Raw genomic sequence first — 22,616 nt, forward strand, 5'->3', positions numbered from 1 at the left:
CAACATAAAATTGAGCATGCATTAACAGACCACTGGTATTTCACTCTAAGATGAATTTCATTGTAAATTATCAATACCCCAAAGATCCTCTTTTTCCTTCAGGTACTATGTCCTAAGATGGAAGTCACAACATGGACTTTGCTTGGCAAAGTACTGCAGTGGTTTGCTGTTGATTTCTATAGTATGGATGATCAGGCCTGCCACCAGGCAAGTGGAGGACTTCGCAGGCTGATAATCAACCTGTTTGGCCAAAATATGAACGCACATTCTTTGGCCATAACACCTCGAAGTGGGACTTGATCCCAGAGGCAAGGATGCTACCCACTGCATCACAAGACCTCTTCACTCCAAAGATACTGCCACAGAATTGAAAGCACTCGTTCACTCCCTGCACAGATGATGCACCACATGTAATCCTAGAGACTGTCCAACTTAGCCTCCGGGAGGCAGGATCTCTCACTTTTCCAAATAAATGGGTTTGGCCCTCGAGCCCCTTTCACCAACAGCCATGTTCTATCTGAGGTCCCCGGCACCGACAAGTTGTATAATCCATGAACCATCTCTTACTCAGGTTACATCAATCCTGATGGCTTGGCTCTCCAGAGTTTCTTTTCAACCAACCCACCAAGAACACGCAGTTGCATCGTCCTCTGATACCAACATTCAGATGTTTGGCATCCCTGAGCTAATCACTTTCAGGATTCAGTCTCTTTCTGCTACCTCACACATTGCTTCACCAAGAGCTTTTGGAGTTGAATTTTCTTCTTACTGCCAACTGGAAAACAAACCTTTCCAAAGAGAACTTTACTTCTCCCACCATGAATTCTGTGTCCTGTGACTGTTCCCTGCTCCAGCACAACAGGCCGAAACCATAACACCACTCCATTAGTTTTATTTAGGCTTTTTTTGTTTCACCCCAATAGCAACCTCAACCAATATCAAACATCTGAGAAATCTGGGGCGAAATTCTCCCCCAACGGCGGGATGCCCGCCGACTGGCGCCAAAGCCGGCGCAAATCAGACGGGCATCGCGCCGGCAAAAAGGTGCGGAAGTCTCCGCATCTTTGGCGGCCTAGCCCCAACATTGAGGGGCTAGGCCGACGCCGGAGGGATTTCCGCCCCGCCAGCTGGCGGAAATGGTGTTTGTTGCCCCGCCAGCTGGCGCGGAAATGCGGCGCATGCGCGGGAGCGTCAGCGGCCGCTGTCAGTTTCCCAGCACATGCGCGGGAGCGTCAGCGGCCGCTGTCAGTTTCCCGCGCATGCGCAGTGGGGAGAGTCACTTCCGCCTCCGCCATGGTGGAGGCCGTGGCGTAGGCGGAAGGGAAAGAGTGCCCCCACGGCACAGGCCCGCCCGTGGATCGGTGGGCCCCGATCGCGGGCCAGGCCACCGTGGGGGCACCCCCCGGGGTCAGATCGCCCCGCGCCCCCCCCCAGGACCCCGGAGCCCGCCCACGCCGCCTGGTCCCGCCGGTAAATACCAGGTTTGATTTACGCCGGCGGGACAGGCAATTCCTGGACGGGACTTCGGCCCATCCGGGCCGGAGAATCCAGCGGGGGGTCCCGCCAACCGGCACGGCCGGATTCCCGCCCCCGCCCAATCTCCGGTAGCGGAGACTTCGGCGGGGGCGGGGGCGGGATTCACGGCGGCCAACGGCCATTCTCCGACCCGGCGGGGGGTCGGAGAATGACGCCCCTGATGACCACATAGCCAGGAATTCCGATTTCACCTCTTTTTAGAATTCTTTCCAGTTTTACACAAGTGTTTTCAAAATGCAAAGTTCATGTGTGCTTCAGCTGCAGATGAAATGGATGCTAGATTCAAAGAAACATTGAATACTTATACTCTTTTTTTTTACGATCACCACTGAGACCAATAACTTTTAATAGAAATTTCAACTCACAGTTAATAGCTGAAAAAGATGAAGCAACAAGATTTTATATTTTAAGACTTTTACTGTAACAAACCGACTAAATGCACTGTTGACTAAACACGTCAGGCGGAATTATCATAAAAAATGGTAGTGTCAGGTTCTGACTGAAAACCGGTGTGTTTCTCCGGGGAAACTCAGTCAGGTTTTCACTCAGATCACCTGACACTTTATCAAAACAAAAACAGGGGAGAGATTTTTGCACCGTCATTCTGGTGGGGTGGGGCTTGATAAAGGCTGCAAGCCTGGCTCCACAGTGATTGTGATGCCTTTTTAAAGGGCGCTGCAATCTTAAAGTCAAAATAAAGGTTCCCCCCCTCGCCTCCTACAGACATTGGGACCCCCGACAGACAAGGGGAACAACCCCAACCCTAGAAAACAGAGGGGAAACCTGCCCCACCACTCAATATTCAAGTCAACCCCTCCCCCCCACCCCCGCACACACACACAGGCATCAGGATGACTCAACCTCCCACCCAATCATCACTGATATCAGGACATTATCTCACCCATGCTCATCATCACCGGCATTGGTTGGAGCATCAATCCCTCCCCAGCATCATCTCCTACTCCCCCATAATGGGGCCCCCCTCCTCCCCCCTGCAATGGGGTTAACCCTAGAACTGTATTTCATGGTGAGGGATTTTTCTGTGATATCTCTCTAGTCCAAGTTCAGTGAATCTTCCAGCCTCATGAGTTTGATATTTTCAATCGAGTGCGAACTCCCAACCGCATAGATGGTGGTGAACATCTATGGAGACTTTTGGCCTCGAGCTGCTGCCTCTTTCCCAGACCATGGCAGGCGGCCTCTATGTCTGTGAGTTTCAGGAATATCTTAGAAACCTTTCCTCTCTCAAAGCCCATCTCCATGGCAATATGGATCATATGTGCCTTATATCCAGGTACAGGGCAGCATGGTAGCACAGTGGTTATCACAGTTGCTTCACAGCTCCAGGGTCCCGGGTTCAATTCCCGGCTTGGGTCACTGTCTGTGCGGAGTCTGCACGTTCTCCCCATGTTTGCGTGGGCTTCCTTCGGGTGCTCCGATTTCCGCCCACAGTCCAAAGATGTGGATTGGCCATGATAAATTGCCCTTAGTGTCCAAACAAAAAAGATTGGGTGGGGTGACTGGGTTGCGGGGATAGGGTGGAGATGTGGGCTTAGGTAGGGTGCTCTTTCCAAGGGCCGGTGCAGACTCGATGGGCCAAATGGCCTCCTTCTGCACTGTAAATTCTATGATTCTATGAAATGCTGGTTAACTATCCTTGAGATACCAACACACTTTTTATCTTGGTGGGAGGTGGACAACCCAACACAACACAAACTTCTCAACATTGTTCTGGGACTTTGGCCTTTTCTCGCTGGTTGTAAAAATTGTCTCCAAGTGTAAACCCCATCTTCCAAGTAAAACAATCTGGGCTCCTTTAATGTCTTACAATCAAACCCCCCGACATGCAGACTTCAGAACAGGTCACATGACCCCCTTAATTTTAACCGTAAGTTGTAGACACAGTCCTAAAGCATAAATGTTATAAACCTCATGGTTGTAACATGGTACAATATAGAGCAATGCTGCGGTGTGCAGAATGTTTAGCGAACCAATTGCAACCAGCCATATGACATATGTTATGCAGAAAGTCACTTGAGAATGCATTTGATTAATTGCAATACGTGTCAATGGTCTACTTAATATCTTGCATTCCTTAGAGACCCTAATGTATTGGAAGTACCCACCCGTACTGGTAGTCAGCTACCATTTGAAAGTCACTAAAGAATGTCTGTCATCAGTGACTGGGTCCTTCGGCATTCACCAGCTGATTGTAGGTTTTTCTGTCCCAGTGTTTATAGTTTAGTTAGTACATACACCGAGGGTGGGGTTCTCTTTCACTTATCTGAACAATGGAGCAAAAATGGAAATTAAGCCTAAAACCAGGTCTTCTCACTAAAGTTTACCAGTTACATTTCCCTCAGGCATAACAGAGGATCGGTATGTTGGGCACTGTATCCTTGCCTACTAATACCAAGCTTCATTTAGCATTGAGAAGGGAAATGTGTCAGGAAGTTTAAGAAGCAAATAAAAGTTACTTTAATGATTTTGTTACTGTGCATTTATTATATTCAAACGTGAAACATTTTTCCCCTTTCAGCAGACGTGAGGCGGTAAGTTTTATCACTAAGTCTTGTGCAGAAACACCTTCTTAAATGAACTGAACAGAACTTATTGCAATGATTTTCTAAAGTAAGAAACAAAATGACTCTAAACTCTCTGAAAGGGACAGACAATGATTTTATTTTCAGTTGCATAATAGACTATTAGCTTGTGAGGATAATCACTGCTCTTCCTAAAGGAAAGCAGGTTTCCCACGCAGGTCACAACATACCAAAACATTATCTGTAACTCAGTATTGAGAAAATGTGTTGTCATTGCAGTGACTGCTACATCACATGGCTTTGAACAGTTATTTTTATCACAGTTACAGGATCTGAACAGGTAGCTCCCCTTAATTGTAATGATGATGTGCCTCACTTGTCCTCGAGAAGTTCACACCAGCGACAGACAGAAACAGACACAGATGAGCAAACTTTGAAACCTCGGCGGAAAGACACTCCCTTTCAGCACCAGCCACCACTCATGACAGGTAGACTTTCTGTTACATGTTAAGCAAAATTATGCAATCCTGCCATTTTATTTTCAGAACTTGGCTTCTTTATAGAGGAAGGAACACATTCATCCTTTACGTGTTTTACAAAATCAATATGTGACCCACTGCAGGAAATGATATTGCTTTGCTAAATCTCCTAATCTGCGAAAACCTTCGCATAACACTTTCAAATTAAACTAGTTCTCAATGAAAGATGTTTTCATTAAGTTGAGAGTTATTTTGAGAGTGCAGTTTAGTTTCACCAGCAACGTTAGTGAAATGCAAAGAATCGAAGTAATTGTCACCAAAAGAATGTATTAAGGTAAGTCGTAAACCGTACAATCATGGACAAATAACCGTTCGTTCAAGCAATAAGTGATAAGTTTACTTAGTTGCTAACAAAAGCAAATTGTAGACTTATGTTTAGCATCATTCACCAAAAAAGCGAAATTTCTTCGAGGGTAGTCCTATTTCGTTGCTGTAATTTTGTCTAAACTGTGGCGGAAACTTGGGCGGCACAGTAGCAGAGTGGCTAGCACTGTTGCTTCACAGTGCCAGGGTCCCAGGTTCGATTCCCAGCTTGGGTCACTGTCTGTGTGGAGTCTGCACGTTCTCCCTATGTTTGCGTGGGTTTTCCTCCGGTTGCTCCGGTTTCCTCCCACAAGTCCTGAAAGACGTGCTGTTAGGTAATTTGGAAATTCTGAATTCTCCCTCAGTGTACCCGAACAGGTGCCGGAATGTGGCGACTAGGAGATTTTCACAGTAACTTCATTGCAATGTTAATGGAAGCCTACTTGTGACAATAAAGATTATTATTATTATTATTTACCAATGTAACTTCCTGCAAAGTTTATGGCTGCGGAAGAGGGGGATCTCTGAGAAGATTCCCAGCCAACATAAACTTTTTCTAATGCCGAAGGAAATTAATTAGAGTAGTGTCTGTACTATCATCAGTTTGTCGTGTTGGTTGCAAAGTGCTGTCTGCACCGCGCTCATGTACTTCCAGCATAATCTATCCTAAGCACATCAGTGATGAAAGCATTGCCGTGACCATTAGGAGTGTACACTGTAAGTTTACAGATTATGAAGTCAATTTGAATGTTGCACTGATTTGACATCAACTGCTATTTTTGACCTTATCACTCCAACTAAATCCTCTCTTAAGCACACATAGCTGATCATGTGTAGTTAACGAGCTTGACAGGGTCAAACACCGAGTGGTTGCTTCTGCTGGCTGGGGAATCTAGAACCCAGGGTTACAGACTCTGTCTGACTGGTCGCCCCAGTGGAATCCTTGATTGACCAATCAGAGTGTTCTGATCGTATGGCCATTCAGGGTACTGAGAGATGAACCAACCAGTGCAGTAAAAAGCCTTCTTCTTCAGAACTAATCTGTTTTGGGGAAAATTAGCCCCAGCTCTGGATATCAGTGAGAAAGATTTTTGCACATGCGGAAGGGTCCACACTGCTGCTTAAAGGCCAGCGAGTGGGTGACATTCTGCAACCGAGGGGGATTTGCTGACAGTAAATGGAGTGTTAGGTAAAGTGGGAGGAAATGAAGAGAAGAGACACTGATGCTGTGCAGAAAGGTGAAGTGCTGGCAGAAATCTCTGATATCCTTCATGCAAGAGGAGAAGCTGGAAAGTGGGACATTTGAGCTCCTTTGAGGAAGTTGTCAGCACACTGGCACTTACTGTCCCGGCAGAAGTCTGGTCACGATACACTTGGCCACAACACAGAAAAAAAGGTAAGCACAAAGTGTGATGAACAGTTACTGCCTTGTCATCATGTAAGGTGATGTCCCCTTTAAGACCGGGCTTGGAACCCTGGGGACTCCACCTCTGGCTCCGCCCATCTGTGAGCCATATATAAGGGGCTGTCTTGTGGGCTGTGCAGCAGTTAGCACATGTTTCAGCTCTAGCATAGTTCTTAGTCTATTAAAGCCTTCTTTACCGTTTACACTCTAAGCGTCATTATTGAGGGTACCTCACAAAGCAACGATTCCAAACCAACTTTATTAAACAAAACATCCAACATTTCATACAAAAGCCAATAAATCACTCTTGTACATGCCCCTGTGCTTGTATTTCATATCACCTTACCTGCGTCAGTGCTCCTATTAAGCGTAATCCCAGTGGCTGCAGCATACTGGCAAAAGACTGATTTTCAGTTGTAGGAGACTACAGGTGGTCTTGCAGGATGCCCATGAGCGTCTCTGGCCCTGGAAGGACTAGTTTTGCATTGTGCCGCCTCAGCATAAATGACAGCAGTCAGGACTGGCTGATTGACAGGCAATTGTTTGGGCACTTGGTGGAGTAGCATTAATGGGAAGGCAATTGCTGTTATTTTAATATTGGACAGCATGTTAATGTTCCATAGAGCCACTGCCGCTCTCCCAGGTTGGCAACTCAGTAATCCAGCCTGTTGGTTGACATTATCAGACAGCAGTACAAGGGCAGCATGGTAGCACAGTGGTTAGCACTGTTGCTTCACAGCTCCCGGACCCAGGTTCGATTCCCAGCTTGGGTCACTGTCTGTGCGGAGTCTGCACGTTCTCCCTGAGTTTTCTCCTGGTGCTCCGGTTTCCTCCCACAGTCCAAAGATGTGCAGGTTAGGTGGATTGGCCATGATAAATTGCCCTTAGTGTCCAAAAAGGTTAGGTGGGGTTACTGGGTTATGGGGATAGGGTGGAGGCGTGGGCTAAAGTAGGGTGCTCTTTCCAAGGGCCGGTGCAGACTCGATGGGCCGAATGGCCTCCTTCTGCACTGTAAATTCTATGATTCTAAAAGACTGCTGGACTGCTGTGAGACTCTGCAAGCCTCTTTGAACACTGGTGTTCACAGTAATGACAGCAGCAGTCTGAGCCTGCATGGCACCAAGCTGAGCCTGCATGGCACCAAGCTGAGCCTGCATGGCACCAAGCTGAACCTGCATGGCACCAAGCTGAACCTGCATGGCACCAAGCTGAGCCTGCATGGCACCAAGCTGAGCCTGCATGGCACCAAGCTGAGCCTGCATGGCACCAAGCTGAACCTGCATGGCACCAAGCTGAACCTGCATGGCACCAAGCTGAGCCTGCATGGCACCAAGCTGAACCTGCATGGCACCAAGCTGAACCTGCATGGCACCAAGCTGAGCCTGCATGGCACCAAGCTGAGCCTGCATGGCACCAAGCTGAGCCTGCATGGCACCAAGCTGAGCCTGCATGGCACCAAGCTGAACCTGCATGGCACCAAGCTGAGCCTGCATGGCACCAAGCTGAGCCTGCATGGCACCAAGCTGAACCTGCATGGCACCAAGCTGAGCCTGCATGGCACCAAGCTGAGCCTGCATGGCACCAAGCTGAGCCTGCATGACAAGAAGTGGTGACCTCACGACTTCAGTCTGAACTTCCACTGCAGCACATAGATATCTGGTGGCCTCTGCTTGGGTTGGCTGTTAAGCGCCGCAATGTGTGAAAATTGAGTTGGTCACCACTTCCATATTGAAAGGATGAACTCCAAGATCCATGCAAAGGCCTGTATTAGGTTGATGCAGGACGTTACTATGCTCCTTGACGGTGACTCCTAGCATTCGGGCAGACCTGTCAATGTACCAAGCATCTCATTGTGCATACCATCAGCCATTTTCCATGCCACCCCATAAAGTCATACATGACTTTTATGACCTTGCTCTCTGGTTAGCTGGCATTGCTTCCCCCCTCCTCTGGCATTTTTGGCCAGTTATGCACCACATACAAATCCTGCCTCAATGCTACCCTCTAATGTACATCCACTGGTAGTATCTGGGCTGTTGGTTGCAAGTGTGAAATTGGACGGCAGTGTTCAGTCATCAGCCTCTTCTTCCTCTTGCATTTCACACTCTTGTACCACTGCCTAGCCAGGTGGGTATCTTAAAGCAGATGGTGAGGGACAGGGTGGAAAATAAGAGGTGCATGCTTAAACCATCCACTGTTCTTAAATCAGATGTGATTGTGAAATGAGGGAGACATGGTATGTAGGAATGAGGATTATAGAGGAACATATTGTTATTTCAATTGTTTCAGCACTGGAGGCCATGGCCACTCCATGATGCAGAGCACGATCCTCTCCTTTGGGGTTAGCTCATCAGCTGTGGCTCTTCCCTGCTGGCAAAGTAACCACTGCCTGAAATTGTGTATCACCTTGTCCTGCAAGAGAGAGAAAATTCTGTCAATGCGTTTGGTACAATGTGATCTGCTCATGTTTTGGCCATACGCACAAGCTGTGGAGTGTGAGTCTTGCAGCGTTGTAAGTGTGTGTAGACATGGTGAAAATATGAATGCCCGTATGAGTTGTGATTGATAGATTGTTGATAGTTGAGTGAATGGGTAGTGATGAGTAGAGCAGTGCCTGAGGTTAATTGTTCAGTTGGTAAGGATATGCCATTTGAAAATGCATTCACTGACCTTGACATTCACATGGGGTCATTATGTTCTTTTGGCACTGCAAACATGTCCACAGTTGGCATTGACCCCAATGGCTACATGCTCCAACTACCTTCTCCTGCGGATACATGGCCTCACTCTTCCTGTCCACCTTCTGCACCAAGACTTCCAGTTCTGTGTCTGGAAACGTTGGAGAATGCTCAGTGCCAAGTTATGTCATTACTCAGTGTTCTTGCTGCACAAATTTTCTCCAACAATCAGTTCCAGCATCCGATCCAGCCCAAACACATCTCCCCTTAAAGATATGCAGGCTTGGTTTCACTCGTGCAGGCTAGCTACAAGTGGTGCTACATTCATGAGCTTGGGCCATATGCTGAGGGCTGTGGCCACTCAACAGGCATGTAACCAGATCGGAAGGAACGGGTATGGGTTAATTGTGCATAAAGGTCCTGGGGCGCGATTCTCCGCTCCCGCGCCAGTTGGGAGAATCGCCTGGGTCGCCAAATTTTCCCACGACGCTGGTCTGACGCCCTCCCGCGATTCTCCCAAGTGGCGAGAACGGCCCCGTTGAGTTCCGCGCGGCGCAGGCCGGAGAATCGCCCGAGACACCCAAAATGGCGATTCTCCGGCACCCCTGCTATTCTCAGGCCCGGATGGGCCGAGCGGCCAGCCCAAAACGGCGGGTTCCTCCCGGTGCCGTCCACACCTGGTCGCTGCCGGCGGGAACAGCGCGGGAACGCTGGGGGGGCGGCCTGCGGTGGGGGGGGGGGGGGGAGAGGGGGGATCCTGCACCGGGGTGGGGCCTCAAATGGGGTGTGGCCCACGATCAGTGCCCACCGATCGTCGGGCCGTCCTCTCTGAAGGAGGACCTCCTTTCTTCTGCAGCCCCGCAAGATCCGTCTGACATCTTCTTGCGGGGCGGACTCGGAGAGGACGACAACCGCGCATGCGCGGGTGACGCCAGTTATGCGGCGCCGGCCGCGTCATGTATGCGGCGCCGCCTTTACGCGGCACCAAGGCCTGGCGCATGTAAATGACGCGGCGCCGCCTCTAGCCCATTATCGGGCCCTGAATCGGTCGGGATAGGGGCCGTTTCGCGCCGTCGTGAACCTCGACGGCGTTCACGACGGCGTGAACACTCTGCCTCCATTTTGGAGAATCCCGCCCCTGGTTTCAGGACTGATTCAATTTTTGTTCCTCCATCTTGGGAGCATTGTGACCTGTGAGGCAGAAACTGTAGAACCTCAAAAGGTCATTGACAAGTTCTTGGACTGGGTGGACAAATAAACTCAAATTAAATTCAATGCAGAGAAGTATGAAGTGATTAATTTTGCCAGGAAGAACAGAGAAGGACATTATAAAATAGAGGGTAAAGTTCTAAAAGGGGTTCAGGCGCAGAGGGACCTGTTTGTGTATATGTGCATAAATCATAAAAGGTGGCAGGACAGGTTGAGAGAGCGGCTAATAATGCATTCAGTACCCTCAGCTTTATTAATACGGGCACAGAGTACAAGAGCAAGAGAATTATGTTACATTTGTACAAAATACTGCTCTGGCCTTAGTTGGAATATTGCATCCAGGTGGCTGTTTTCCTCGGAGAAGAGAAGGTCAGAAAAAGTTTGTAAGACTTATTGAAAATCAGCCTTGATTAGAGTAGATGGGGAAAATCTGTTCCCACTGATCGAAAATTAGAGAACACAGATTTAAGGTAATTGGCAAAGGAAGCAGTGGAGATATTAAGAAACCTTTTCACACAGCAAATGGTTAAGAACTGGAGTGTGCTGCCTGAGAGCACGGTGGAGGCAGGTTCAATTGAGGCATACAAGAGGGAAGTGGATTATTATCTGAAAAGGAAGAGTGTGCAAGGTCATGGGACACAGGTGGCAGAATGAATCATAGAATTTACAGTACAGAAGGAGGCCATTCAGCCCATCGAGTCTGCACCGGCTCTTGGAAAGAGCACCCTGCCCAGGCCCACATCTCCACCCTAGCCCCATAACCCAGGAACCCCACCCAACACTAAGGGCAAATTTGGACACTTAAGGGCAATTTAGCATGGCCAATCCAGCTAACCTGCACATCTTTGGACTGTGGGAGGAAACCGGAGCACCCAGAGGAAACCCACACGCACACGGGGAGAACGTGCAGACTCCGCACAGACAGTGACCCAAGCTGGGAATTGAACCTGGGACCCTGGAGCTGTGAAGCAATTGTGCTAACCACTATGCTACCGTGCTGGTACTAGGTCCATTGTTCTTTCAGAGAGCTGACACAGACACGATGGGCCAAATAGCCTTCGACTATGCTGTAACAATTCTGTGATCCTTTGTTCTCCTTTCTTGACTTGGTGCCACTTTTTGTTTTAATACATTCGTGTGAAACATCTTGAGATGTTCTGCAGTGTTAAATGCACAATATCAATCCAAGTTGTTAATATTGAAAAACAGTTTTTCAGCTTTGCAATAACAAAATAAACATGACTTCCTGACAGCCTGGATGTTTACATGTGTTGGCAACCAGCAGTGCTAGTACAGGACCCATATATAGTGTGAAAGCAACTTTAATCTTGTCAAACCCTTTGGAATAAAAACAAAAATTGCTGGAAAATCTCAGCAGGTCAGGCAGCAACTGTGGAGAAAGAAACAGAATCAACGTTTTGAGTTCAATATGACTCTTCTTCACTCTGAAAGGTCATTTGGACTCAAATTGTTAACTCTGTTTTTCTCATCTAGATGTTGGCTAGACTGACTGAGATTTTTCAGCATTTTCTGTTTTTATTTCAGATTTCCAGCATCCGCAGCATTTTGCTTATATTCTAGTATCACTTTGGAGCCAGCTGGCTTATACTAGAACCTCCACTTGAGATCAACAGTCCATTTAAATATTTGTGGACGCTATGGGCGCGATTCTCCACTCTCACGCCGGTTGGGAGAATCGCCTGGGCCGCCGAAATTTCCGGGGACGCCGGTCCGACGCCCTCCCGCGATTCTCCCAAGCGGCGGGAACGGCCCAGTCGAGTTTCGCGGGCCGCAGGCCGGAGAATCGCCAGAGATACCCAAAATGGCGATTCTCCGGCACCCCCGCTATTCTGAGGCCCGGATGGGCCGAGCGGCCAGGCCAAATCGGCGGGTTCCCCCCGGCGCCGTCCACACCTGGTCGCGACAGTCATGGGCGGTGCGTGAACGCTGGGGGGGGTGGCCTGTGGGGGGGCGAGGGGGGATCCTGCACCGGGCTTCATCTGGAATGTGGGGTGGCCCGCGATCGGTGCCCACCGATCGTCGGGCCGTCCTCTCTGAAGGAGGACCTCCTTCCTTCCGCGGCCCCGCAAGATCCGTCCCCCATCTTCTTGCGGGGCGGATTTGGACAGGATGGCAACCACGCATGCGCGGGTTGGCGCCGGCCAACCCATGCATGCGCGGATGACGTCCGTTATCCGGCGCCGGCCGCGTCATCTATGCGGCGCCGCTTTTACGCGGGCGACAAGGCCTGGCGCGGGTAGATGACGCGGCCCCGATACTGGCCCATTGTCAGGGCCTGAATCGGTCGGGACCGGGGCCGTTCCGTGCCGTCGTGAACCTCGACGGCGTTCACGACGGCGCGGCCACTTCGGCGTGGGGGTGGAGAATCGCGCCTATGTATCCCCAAAGCTGATTCTCAAAGCTATTGAATCTATGCATAAAGGGAGTAGATGGGTTTGGGGTTTTTGATATTTATTCATTGCTTTCTTATTCTCAATACACAGGTACTGCCATTGAAAAATAATAAATCTTTGCTTTATTTTTAAGAATTGAGACCTTTTAATGCAAAGAAACAAGGAATTTTCTGCAACCATCACAAATGGGTGGCACGGTAGCACAGTGGTTATCACTGTTGCTTCACAGCACCAGGGTCCCTGGGTCACTGTGCGGAGTCTGCATGTTCTCCCAGTGCCTGCGTGGGTTTCCTCCGAGTGCTCCAGTTTCCTCCCACAAGTCCCGAAAGATGTGCTGCAAGGTGATTTGGACGTTCTGAATTCTCCCTCAGTCTACCCGAACAGGCGTCGGGGTGTGGCAGCTGGGGGATTTTCGCAGTAACTTCATTGCAGTGTTAATGTCAGCCTACTTGTGACAATAACAAAGATTATTATCAGGGAGGGTTAGAGACCATCACCAGATTAGAATGGGGGTTGGAGGAGTCTGTCTTGGTGCCGACATGTCAGCGCATCGAAGGGCGGCAATCGCCATGGAGACCTTGGTCCACCAGTTTCTGCCAGATATTCATGAAAACCAATACATATGGCTAAGCAAGAGGGGGACAAGACACCCTGAGACCCAGGGCCAGCTACACAGGACCCTGCTTCATTGAGGTGTTAATGTAAGCCTACTTGTGATAATAACGATTATTATTATTAAACAATGGGCAGAATTTCATAGCTTTCCCATGAATGGGTCTGCAGGCGGAGGGTCCTGTAAAGTTCTGCAGGTGCCTTTCCTCCTCCCTACCCACCTTCACCGTGATTTTTATGGATGCTGAGCAAGGGCAAGGGCAGCCAGTCCGCCCTCAACCCAACTGACAACCTTAAGTGTCCAATTAATTGTAATTTAAGGGCCATGTCCTGTCCCGGCCACTACTTTTCGGCAGATGGGAGCAGGCTTGGGACAAGAGGTGTGTTGTGGGATGCCCGCCAGCTACTCCTACACAGGTGTCGAGTGTCTTAGAAGGCCAACCCCACCCCTTCTCCCCCTCCCCCAGGCCTCCTCTCCTGGAGCACCATCACCCTGCAACATGTTTCCAATGACGTCCAGTTGGGTGGGAATGCTCTCAGATCACTGCATTCTTACCGATCTGATTCTGGATCAAGCGATCACTGGCATTTTCTCCCCTTCCTGCTTCCACATTGTAATCTCTGGGGTCTGCCAAGGATATCCTCTTATTTCCCATTTACATATTGCTGTTTGTCAGCATTGTCTATAAAAACAGTATTTGTTTTCACATGTACACTAATGCCACCTAGACCTACCTTTCCACCATCATTCTTGACTCCTCAACTGTTGCTAAATTATCAGACTGCTAATCTATAATGATTTAGACCAGTCCTTTGAGATTGGCCAATTGGTATACGAGTTCCCTGATTAGTGGGCGAATCAGGGAACCTCTACTTTGTTTATAACAGGGAGTGTCCGATCCTCTGCACTCCCATTGTAGACAGCAAACTGAATGGACATATTGCACTGCTGTTGGTTTTGTTAATAAAAGGGATTCTGGTGAAGTAACGTCTGCCTCTGTGGACTTATTACAGGATCTAACATCCAGTACTCGATGAGCAGAAGCTCCTTCCAATTAAACATTGGGAAAATGGAAGCCACTGTCTTCAGTCCCTGCTATGAACTCCATTTCCTAGCTACAAACTCTATCCCTCTAATTAGAAACCATGCTGAGTGAACCTAGATGTCATACTTGACTCGGAGATGAACTTCTGACCATATCCCCATGCCAACACTAAGACTGCCCACTTTCACCTCTGGCAACATTGCCTGAATCCACCCAGCCTCAGCTCATCTGTTGTTGAAACCCTCACCCATGCTTTTGTTCTTTGTTATGTGATTTGACTATTCCAAAGCACTCCTGGCTGGTATCCCATATTCCACCACCTGTGAACTTGAAGCCTTCTAAACTTCTGCTGCTCATCTTCTCACTCGTGTCAAATTCTGTTCACCCATCACCTCTCTGCTCCCTGGTCTACATTAGCTCCCACTTAGTAACACCTCAATTTAAAACTTTTTACCCTTGTTAGTAAGTCCCTCCATGTTTTTGTCCCCTCCCTTTCTCTGTTATTTCCTCCAGCCCCAAAATATCTGAGCTCATCTAATTCTAGCATCTTGAATGTCTCCATTTTAATTGCTCCATCTTTGGTGGCTGTGCCTTCAGCTGTCTCGGCCTTGAGCTCTGGAATTCCTGTCCTAAACCTCTCTGCCTCTCTACCTCGCCATTTGCCTTTCAGAGGCTCCTTAAAATCGTCCTATTTTAACAAGTATTTAGTCACTTTCCCAATTATCTCCTTAGGTGGTTTGGTGCCAAATTGTGATTTATAATGCTCCTGCGAAGTACCTTGAAATGAAATGAAATGAAAATCGCTTATTGTCACAAGTAGGCTTCAAATGAAGTTACTGTGAAAAGCCCCCAGTCGCCACATTCCGGCGCCTGTTCGGGGAGGCTGGTACAGGAATTGAACCCTGCTGCTGGCCTGCCTTGGTCTGCTTTCAAAGCCAGCGATTTAGCCCTGTGCTAAACCAGTCCCTGGTTTGGAACATTTTATTACATTGAAGTTAAATATAAGTTGTGTTGTTATTACTGCTGGATCCTTCTGGGGCTCTGCTGGAGACATTTACAGGATCTCGCAATTCGTATACCAGACAGGTGACTGAAGGCTCTTTTGCCAACTAGGCAGGCGATTATGTACACTTCCTGCAATGATGCCAGTCAGATTGAGCAGGTGCTCATGTTTGTGGCTATGGCTGGCTTCCCACAGGTGCAGCACCTCATTGATTGCACAACAGGGTGGTAATCAAGGCATCACGTGAGTATTCATCAATCACAGGGTTTCCACTCCATCAATGTACAGCTGGTGTGCAAACATGAAAAGATAATTATTCAGGTGTGTAAAAGGTTCCTGACGTAGGGCATTTGACCGATCAGTATATCATGGTCAGTGACAATCCGCCATCTTTAATTTCTGCGCATCTTGAAGCATTACAGCTTGCTACTGAAGACAAGGCTTAAACCATGGTTAATGATACCCATGAGGAATATGACCAATGAGACCAATTGCTAGGGAAAGCATATTCATGAGTGGAATGTGGCAAATAGATAGATGGAGGGCATTCATTGATGGTGACTACGAGGGAAAGGCATGGCATTGCATAACAATGAGGGCAAGTAGGAACTGATACAGAAGTGAAGAGGTATGGATTGAGATGGATGGGTGGACCTCCAAGGTAAGTTGGTGTGGGAAGTGATATGCTGAAGTAAGCTTGAGAAGCCTGAGTGTTGGATTGAAGTTTTATCAACATCAGGGTGAGGCTAAATATGCAATTGTACTCCCCTTTCCTGCTCTGCTAGGATCATTAAACCACTTACTGGCATTGAACACTGCTGCTGCTGCCTTCTTTGTTTCAGTGATGGGATTCTTCCTGTGTCATTTAACAGTTTATCCAGAGAGGTGATAATAGAAGAAGGTGCAACCTGCCAATTCCTTTTGCTGTTCTCCCAACTGAAAGTGGCACCAAATTTCATGTTTGGAGAGTTTCTTCAAATACTGAAATCTTCTCATGTGATTTGTCATAATGCCTGCTAATGTTGTTTGGTTGGGAAACCCAGAGATGATGTGGTAATGCAGTGGCTGGGTTGACAGATGATTTATTTATTTATTTATTGTCACATGTTTCAAAGTGCAGTGAAAAACATTTTTCTGCGGCAATGGAACCTACACAGTACGTACACAGTAGACAAAAAGAATAATCGACAAAGTACATTGACAAATAGTGATTGGTTACAGTATGGAACAAGGGGCCAAACAAAGCAAATACATGAGCAAGAGCAGCATAGGGCGTCGTGAATAATGTTCTTTCAGGGAACAGATCAGTCTGAGGGGGAGTCGTTGAGGAGTCTAGTAGCTGTGGGGAAGAAACTATTCCTATGTCTGGATGTGCGGGTCTTCAGACTTCTCTATCTTCTGCCTGATGGAAGGATCTGGAAGAGGGCAAAGCCTGAGTGTGAGGGGTTACTGACAATGTTGTCTGCCTTCCTGAGGCAGCGGGAGGTGTAGCCAGAATCAATGGGAGGGATGGAAAGCTTGTGTGATGTGTTGGGCTGAGTTCACCACACTCTGCAGTTTCTTGTGATCTTGGGCCAAGCAGTTGCCATACCAGGCAGTGATGCAGCCGGATAGGATGCTCTATATCGCACATCTGTGGGAGTTTGTGAGAGTCGATGCAGACATGCTGAATTTCTTTAGCTTCCATAGATGCACAGCATGGGTGGCACGGTAGCGTTGTGGTTAGCACTGTTGCTTCACAGTACGAGGGACCTGGTTTAGATTCCCGGTTTGGGTCACTGTGCGGAGTCTGCACATTCTCTCTGTATCTGCCTGGGTTTCCTCCGGGTGCTCTGGTTTCCTCCCCCAAGTCCCGAAAGATGTGCTGTTAGGCGATTTGGACATTTTGAATTCACCCTCACTGTACCCGGACAGGCGCCAGTGTGGTGACTAGGAAGGGGAACTGGCATCAGGTGGGAGAGGGAGGGGGGTGCTTGCTGGAAGTCAGCCCTTGCTCTTGCAACTGACCCCTTCTCCACCCTCATCAGTGACCCCCTCCCTGCGATCACCCATTCCACCTCACTTACCTCCAGGGATCCAGCAATGACCCTGGTGAAGCTTCAGAGCATTATCAGCAGCAACCACCACTCCCAGTGCTGCTGCCAGCAAGGGAGAGCTGATGCCTCTGATTTGCTAGCTGCTCAAAGAGGCAGGATCACTACCCTCCAGGGGTCTTAATCATATGGGAGGACTGATGCTGCCCAGTTAAGGACCTGGGGGGCGGGATTCTCCGACCCCCCGCCGGGTCGGAGAATCGCCGGGGGCTGGCATGAATCCCGCCCCCGCCGGTTGCCGAATTCTCTGGCACCGGATATTTGGTGGGGGTGAGAATCGCGCCATGCCGGTTGGCGCCCCCCCCCCCCCCCCCCAGCGATTCTCAGGCCACGATGGACAGAGGTCCCGCTGCTGGAATGCCTGTCCCGCCGGCGAGAATAAAACCACCTCTCTTACCGGCTGGATAAGGCGTCACGGGCGGACTCCGGGGTCCTGGGGGGGGCATGGGGCGATCGGCCCCGGGGGGTGCCCCCACGGTGGCCTGGCCTGCGATTGGGGCCCACCGATCCGCGGGCGGGCCTGTGCCGTGGGGGGCACTCTTTTCCTTCCGCCTTCGCCATGGTCTCCACTATGGCGGAGGCGGAAGAGACCCCCTCCACTGCGCAGGCGCGGGAATGCCGTGAGCGGCCGCTGGCGCTCCTGCGCATGTGCCGCACGGGAAAGTCATTTCCGCGCCAGCTGGCAGGGCACCAAAGGCCTTTCCCGCCTGCTGGCGGGGCGGAAATCAGTCCTGCGCGGGCCTAGCCCCTCAAGGTAAGGGCTCGACCGCTCAAGATGCGGAGGATTCCGCACCTTTGGGGCGGCGCGATGCCGGACTGATTTGCGCCGATTTTGGCACCGGTCGGCAGACATCGCGCCGATTGCGGAGAATCCCACCCCTGATTGTGGTTAAACACCATCAAGCATCCTCAACAGAAGCAATACAATTCTCCCACCAAACAATGGGTCGGATCCAAGCACTGAAACTAAGTTCCGCTCCAGTGTATCGCAAGTCAACCCAATGCTTATTTTGCTTAGTAGGACATCTGAGAGTTAGTAAAATATATTTTTAAAAGTGAAATGAAACCTATATTCACTAAATATTTCATTGCGTATGTTGTGTGTATTGTTGAAAATTCTAACCAAGTTAAATTTATTATTTGTATGAAATTGCAGCAATAAATATTTTATTATGCAATCCATTTGCTCCCAATAGAAATCTTTATGCTTTACAAATTTAAAAATACATAATGTTTGACAGGTTTAATAAAATTACTTACAGTTTCATGTGGTGCATTAATTATTAGATTAAGGTTGTGCAAGTTTCTGAAGTTGTTTCAAATATTAATCCTTATTTAGACATCGTATTGCTAACATTTTTAGATTAGTCTCAAAATCTGCCTTATTTTTGTTATGTATGATCTAATATTGTCGATTTAGAACTTCACAACTTTGGCGAGAAGCAATTCTCCAACTGTTACAATCCGAGCTGATGTTACGACTAGATGGCCAGGTCTCGGAGCTGGACCCTGGCTCAATAGATTGTAACTTCTTATTCAGAGATGTGGATGGACAGTCACAGGGCAGCTGATTAACTCTGAACAAAAGAATAAATCATTTATTAAACAAGAAAAAAATGAACTCTAATACAATACTCCTTCACCTCACCGATAATCTTTACAGATGTACACAGATTTATAAGGATTACACAAGTTACAATTTAGAGCTTAGACTCTAATGTTCTCAGTAAGTACACAGTAAATGTAAACCAATAGGTGAAATGTGGTCAGACACATCACATTCTGAAACCAAATGACAGGTGCCACCCAGGGCAACTTCTGCAGATTTCTCATCAAAGCCCTTGAGATATTCATTACACTGAGCCAGCTGGTCCCACTGGAACTCTGACTTCCACTCTGTGTTTCCACACTCCAGGAAAAACATGCCTTGGAATCTTCTCCCAAAGTACGCTTTCTCTCAAATGCCTTCACCAAAAGTCCACTTCCAGATTGTCAGTCTCTCCTTTCAGTATTCCTCCACCTTGGATTACCACATGCATTCAAGCTTCCACACAATCTCTCAGGTACCCAGCCATACCAATAGAACACTACTGCTTCACAAGCTGAGATGTCACCAAACTTTTGATTTACCTCGGATGCCTGGCTTCTCACAAAGCCAACATTAAAGCTGATTCTTGCAGGGGTCTCTTTAACAGAGCATTTTCTCTGCATTTAACTTTAACTTTACCGAACAGGGCCTTGTTCAACTTCTTGTTCTTTGTTCCTTTAAATTAACTGTCTTCCTGAGACATACCCTTGTCCCAACTCCCTCGTTTCTGGATTTTCTTTTGTTCTTTTAGAATCATAGAATCATAGAATTTACAGTGCAGAAGGAGGCCATTCGCCCATCGAGTCTGCACCGGCCTTTGGAAAGAGCATCCCGTTTAAGGCCACATTTCCAACCTATCCCCGTAACCCAGTAACCCCACCTAACCTTTTTGGACACTAAGGGCAATTTATCATGGCCAATCCACCGAACTGGCACATCTTTAGACTGTGGGGGGAAACCGGAGCACCCGGCGGAAACCGACACAGCCACGGGGAGAACGCGCATACTCCGCACAGACAGTGACCCAAGCCGGGAATCGAACCTGGGACCCTGGAGCTGTGAAGCAACTGTGCCAACCACTGTGCTACTGTGCCGACCATTTTGGGAAGTCTGCTTTCAGCAGCTCCCTGGTCGTGTCCAGCTTCTCCTGGGTCCAGATTAAAACTAATTCAAAAGTTTTCTCTATCCTAAGCAGCATCCTAGTTTTCCTTTTAAGACCTATTTGCTTTCACATCGTAAACCCTCATTACCATGCATGCATTTAAACCCAACTGAAGTCATTAACCCTTTCAAATACAGAAACACAAATTAACCATACTTCAGCCTATGCCTTATTTCTAATACCCACAAATATAAATTATTAAAAACAACCAACATTTAGTGACACAACTGGGTTTCGAACCACAATGCCATTTGGGGAAATTCACACAATTCTTGGTCTGGTCACTGGATAGCATGCTTCTGAGTAATAAAGTTCTTCATCTGTGAAGGAGAGAAACAGAGTTAATGTTTCAGCTCAATATCTTTTTACCAGACTGGAAAAAGTTTCAGATACAACAGGCGGAATTCTGCGTCTCACCAGACCGGTTTTCTGGCAACACGCCCTCGCTGACAACGGGATCCATCGTCCCGTCAGAAAGCCAATGGGATTTCCGATTGTGGCCACCCCCATGCCTTCGGGAAATCCGCGGGTGTGAGTGCGCTGCCGACGCCACGGAAGATCCCGCCGACGGAGAATTCAGCCCAACATGTTTTAAGCAAGTACAAGTGGGAGGTAGGAGAGAGTAAATGACAAAATTGAGGATTGTGCAAGGCAAGAGAGATGGAAATGGGACAAGTGAAGAAACTAAAGATGGGTCTAGGGAGGTGCAAATGGCAATAGCAGAAAGATCACCAATGATTGCTTTCTAAAAAATTATGCAGGTTGTTGAACTCAATGTTGAATTCAGACAGCCACTTACTCGAACCTCTCTGCCCTTCCTTTCTGCCCTTGGATTCCTACACTGATTCAATGAAGCTCAACAGAAGCTTGAGGAGCAATACCTCATTTTCCGATTGGATCCTGTAAAAGCTTCTGATCTGAGTAATCCAGCAGTAAATGGACTGGCACTGACAGGGTGCATGAATGGAATTGTCAGACTGGCAGGGTCCCTCCCAAGGTGCCAGGTTGCCTGTGCCAGGGGTCAGGCCCAGGGGTGCCTTGCCCTTAAGAGTTGGGGTGAGGGAGGGCTCGAGGACTCAGTAAGAGGTAAGTTGGGTGCAGAGGAGGGGGCGGGGGTTCGGAGGCTGCAGTGTGATGGCTGAGGGGGTTTGAAAGATTGCAGCAGCATTTAAAAGTGGTGCCACGATCTGCGAATACTCTTCCTGCACTGGCGAGCTGAACTCGCCAGTGCAGGAAATGATGAAAGTACGGGGTGTTCCTCGCTGAGGCCAGAAGAAAATGACAAAGTGCCGTTAACACCCCGCTAAAGATGCCCAAACGGGATACTGTTTCTGTCCCGTTAAATCGCGTCCATTGTAACCAAAGTATAAATATGTTAAAAAGTCAGCATGACCCTACATGGCAACATAGTCATTTTTTAAATGAACCTGTTATTGAAGTCTAAATGGAATAGGGTTCATGCCTTTTACTTAACACAACGTAAAAAAATACCTTGATTGGCCCATTGTTTTATTGAGGCACATTTGTGTCAGATTTACAATTTGCTACTTTTCTATTGCCAAAAAACTGTTGTCACATATAGATAAAGTCTTGTCCTGACAACACTATTTAAGATCTAAATGAGCATATGAGAAACGGGATATATTTGAGCACAGACTAATCACTTCCATATAGTGATTTTGTAATTGCTATTGGTAAGTGGCTGGAACCATGAGATCAAATCAGATAGGCTATGTATTATACATTATCTCAACGGTGTAGGATTATATTACTGCAGTGGTGGCAGTAATTGGTTAATCGCAATTGGTCAGAGTTTTTGCAGTTATTGACTTTCAATGCTCAGTGTTTGGAGCTAGAATTTAATGAGTTATTATTTTTGGAATTTAAGGATATTTTTCTTCTCAACTCAGTAATCAGTACATGATTTGAGTGATATTTGATGGCCCCCAGGAATAGAAAACATGCAAATTTAACCAACGGAGATTCCTTTGTTGTAGATAATTAGGCACTACATTGGAAATCTCACACACACCAGAGCAATGGAAGTGGACACTGCACACAGCTGCAAAAGGAGCATCATCTGACACTGAGGTTAAAGATCAGAATGGTAGAGCAGGTTTGACATTCCATCCGGTTCCTGCTATGATTCATCTGAGATAACTTGATAGCAACATTGAATGTAAAAGGTCGAAAAGATTTCTTGTGTCAAACTGGCCTCAGCTTGATGATGACAAAAAAAATAATGAATAATATTTTTTGATAATTTAGGACAATCCATGATTGTCCTAAAGATATGGATTCATATAAATAATTGAATCATGTACTACTAGAGTCAAAGATTTATACCAGTTGACTGGAACATAATAGCCTTTCATGAATTAAGATGCTATAGGGTAATTTGTTTCACTGGCTTAATGTATAGTAACACATCTGGAAATGTAAAGCCTCATTGATCTGTTCACTTGATCACACTGATGCAGTGAGA

General features: G+C 47.8%; 1 protein-coding gene across 3 annotated transcripts in view; it reads left to right on the forward strand.

Moving 5' to 3' along the window:
* ppp1r1c (protein phosphatase 1, regulatory (inhibitor) subunit 1C) overlaps nt 1–22,616 on the forward strand; it is a 190,397-nt gene that overhangs the window by 163,182 nt on the left and 4,599 nt on the right. For 2 of the 3 annotated variants that reach the window (XM_072477612.1, XM_072477617.1), the window contains exon 6: nt 4,403–4,567. The exons of the other annotated variant lie outside the window; for it this stretch is intronic. In XM_072477612.1, the coding sequence (XP_072333713.1) occupies nt 4,403–4,567 (165 nt within the window). The remainder of the gene's footprint in view (nt 1–4,402; nt 4,568–22,616) is intronic. 3 annotated transcript variants of the gene reach the window in all.

The sequence above is a fragment of the Scyliorhinus torazame genome, chromosome 2 (assembly GCF_047496885.1).
Source record: "Scyliorhinus torazame isolate Kashiwa2021f chromosome 2, sScyTor2.1, whole genome shotgun sequence".
In the NCBI taxonomy this organism is placed as follows: Eukaryota; Metazoa; Chordata; class Chondrichthyes; order Carcharhiniformes; family Scyliorhinidae; genus Scyliorhinus; species Scyliorhinus torazame.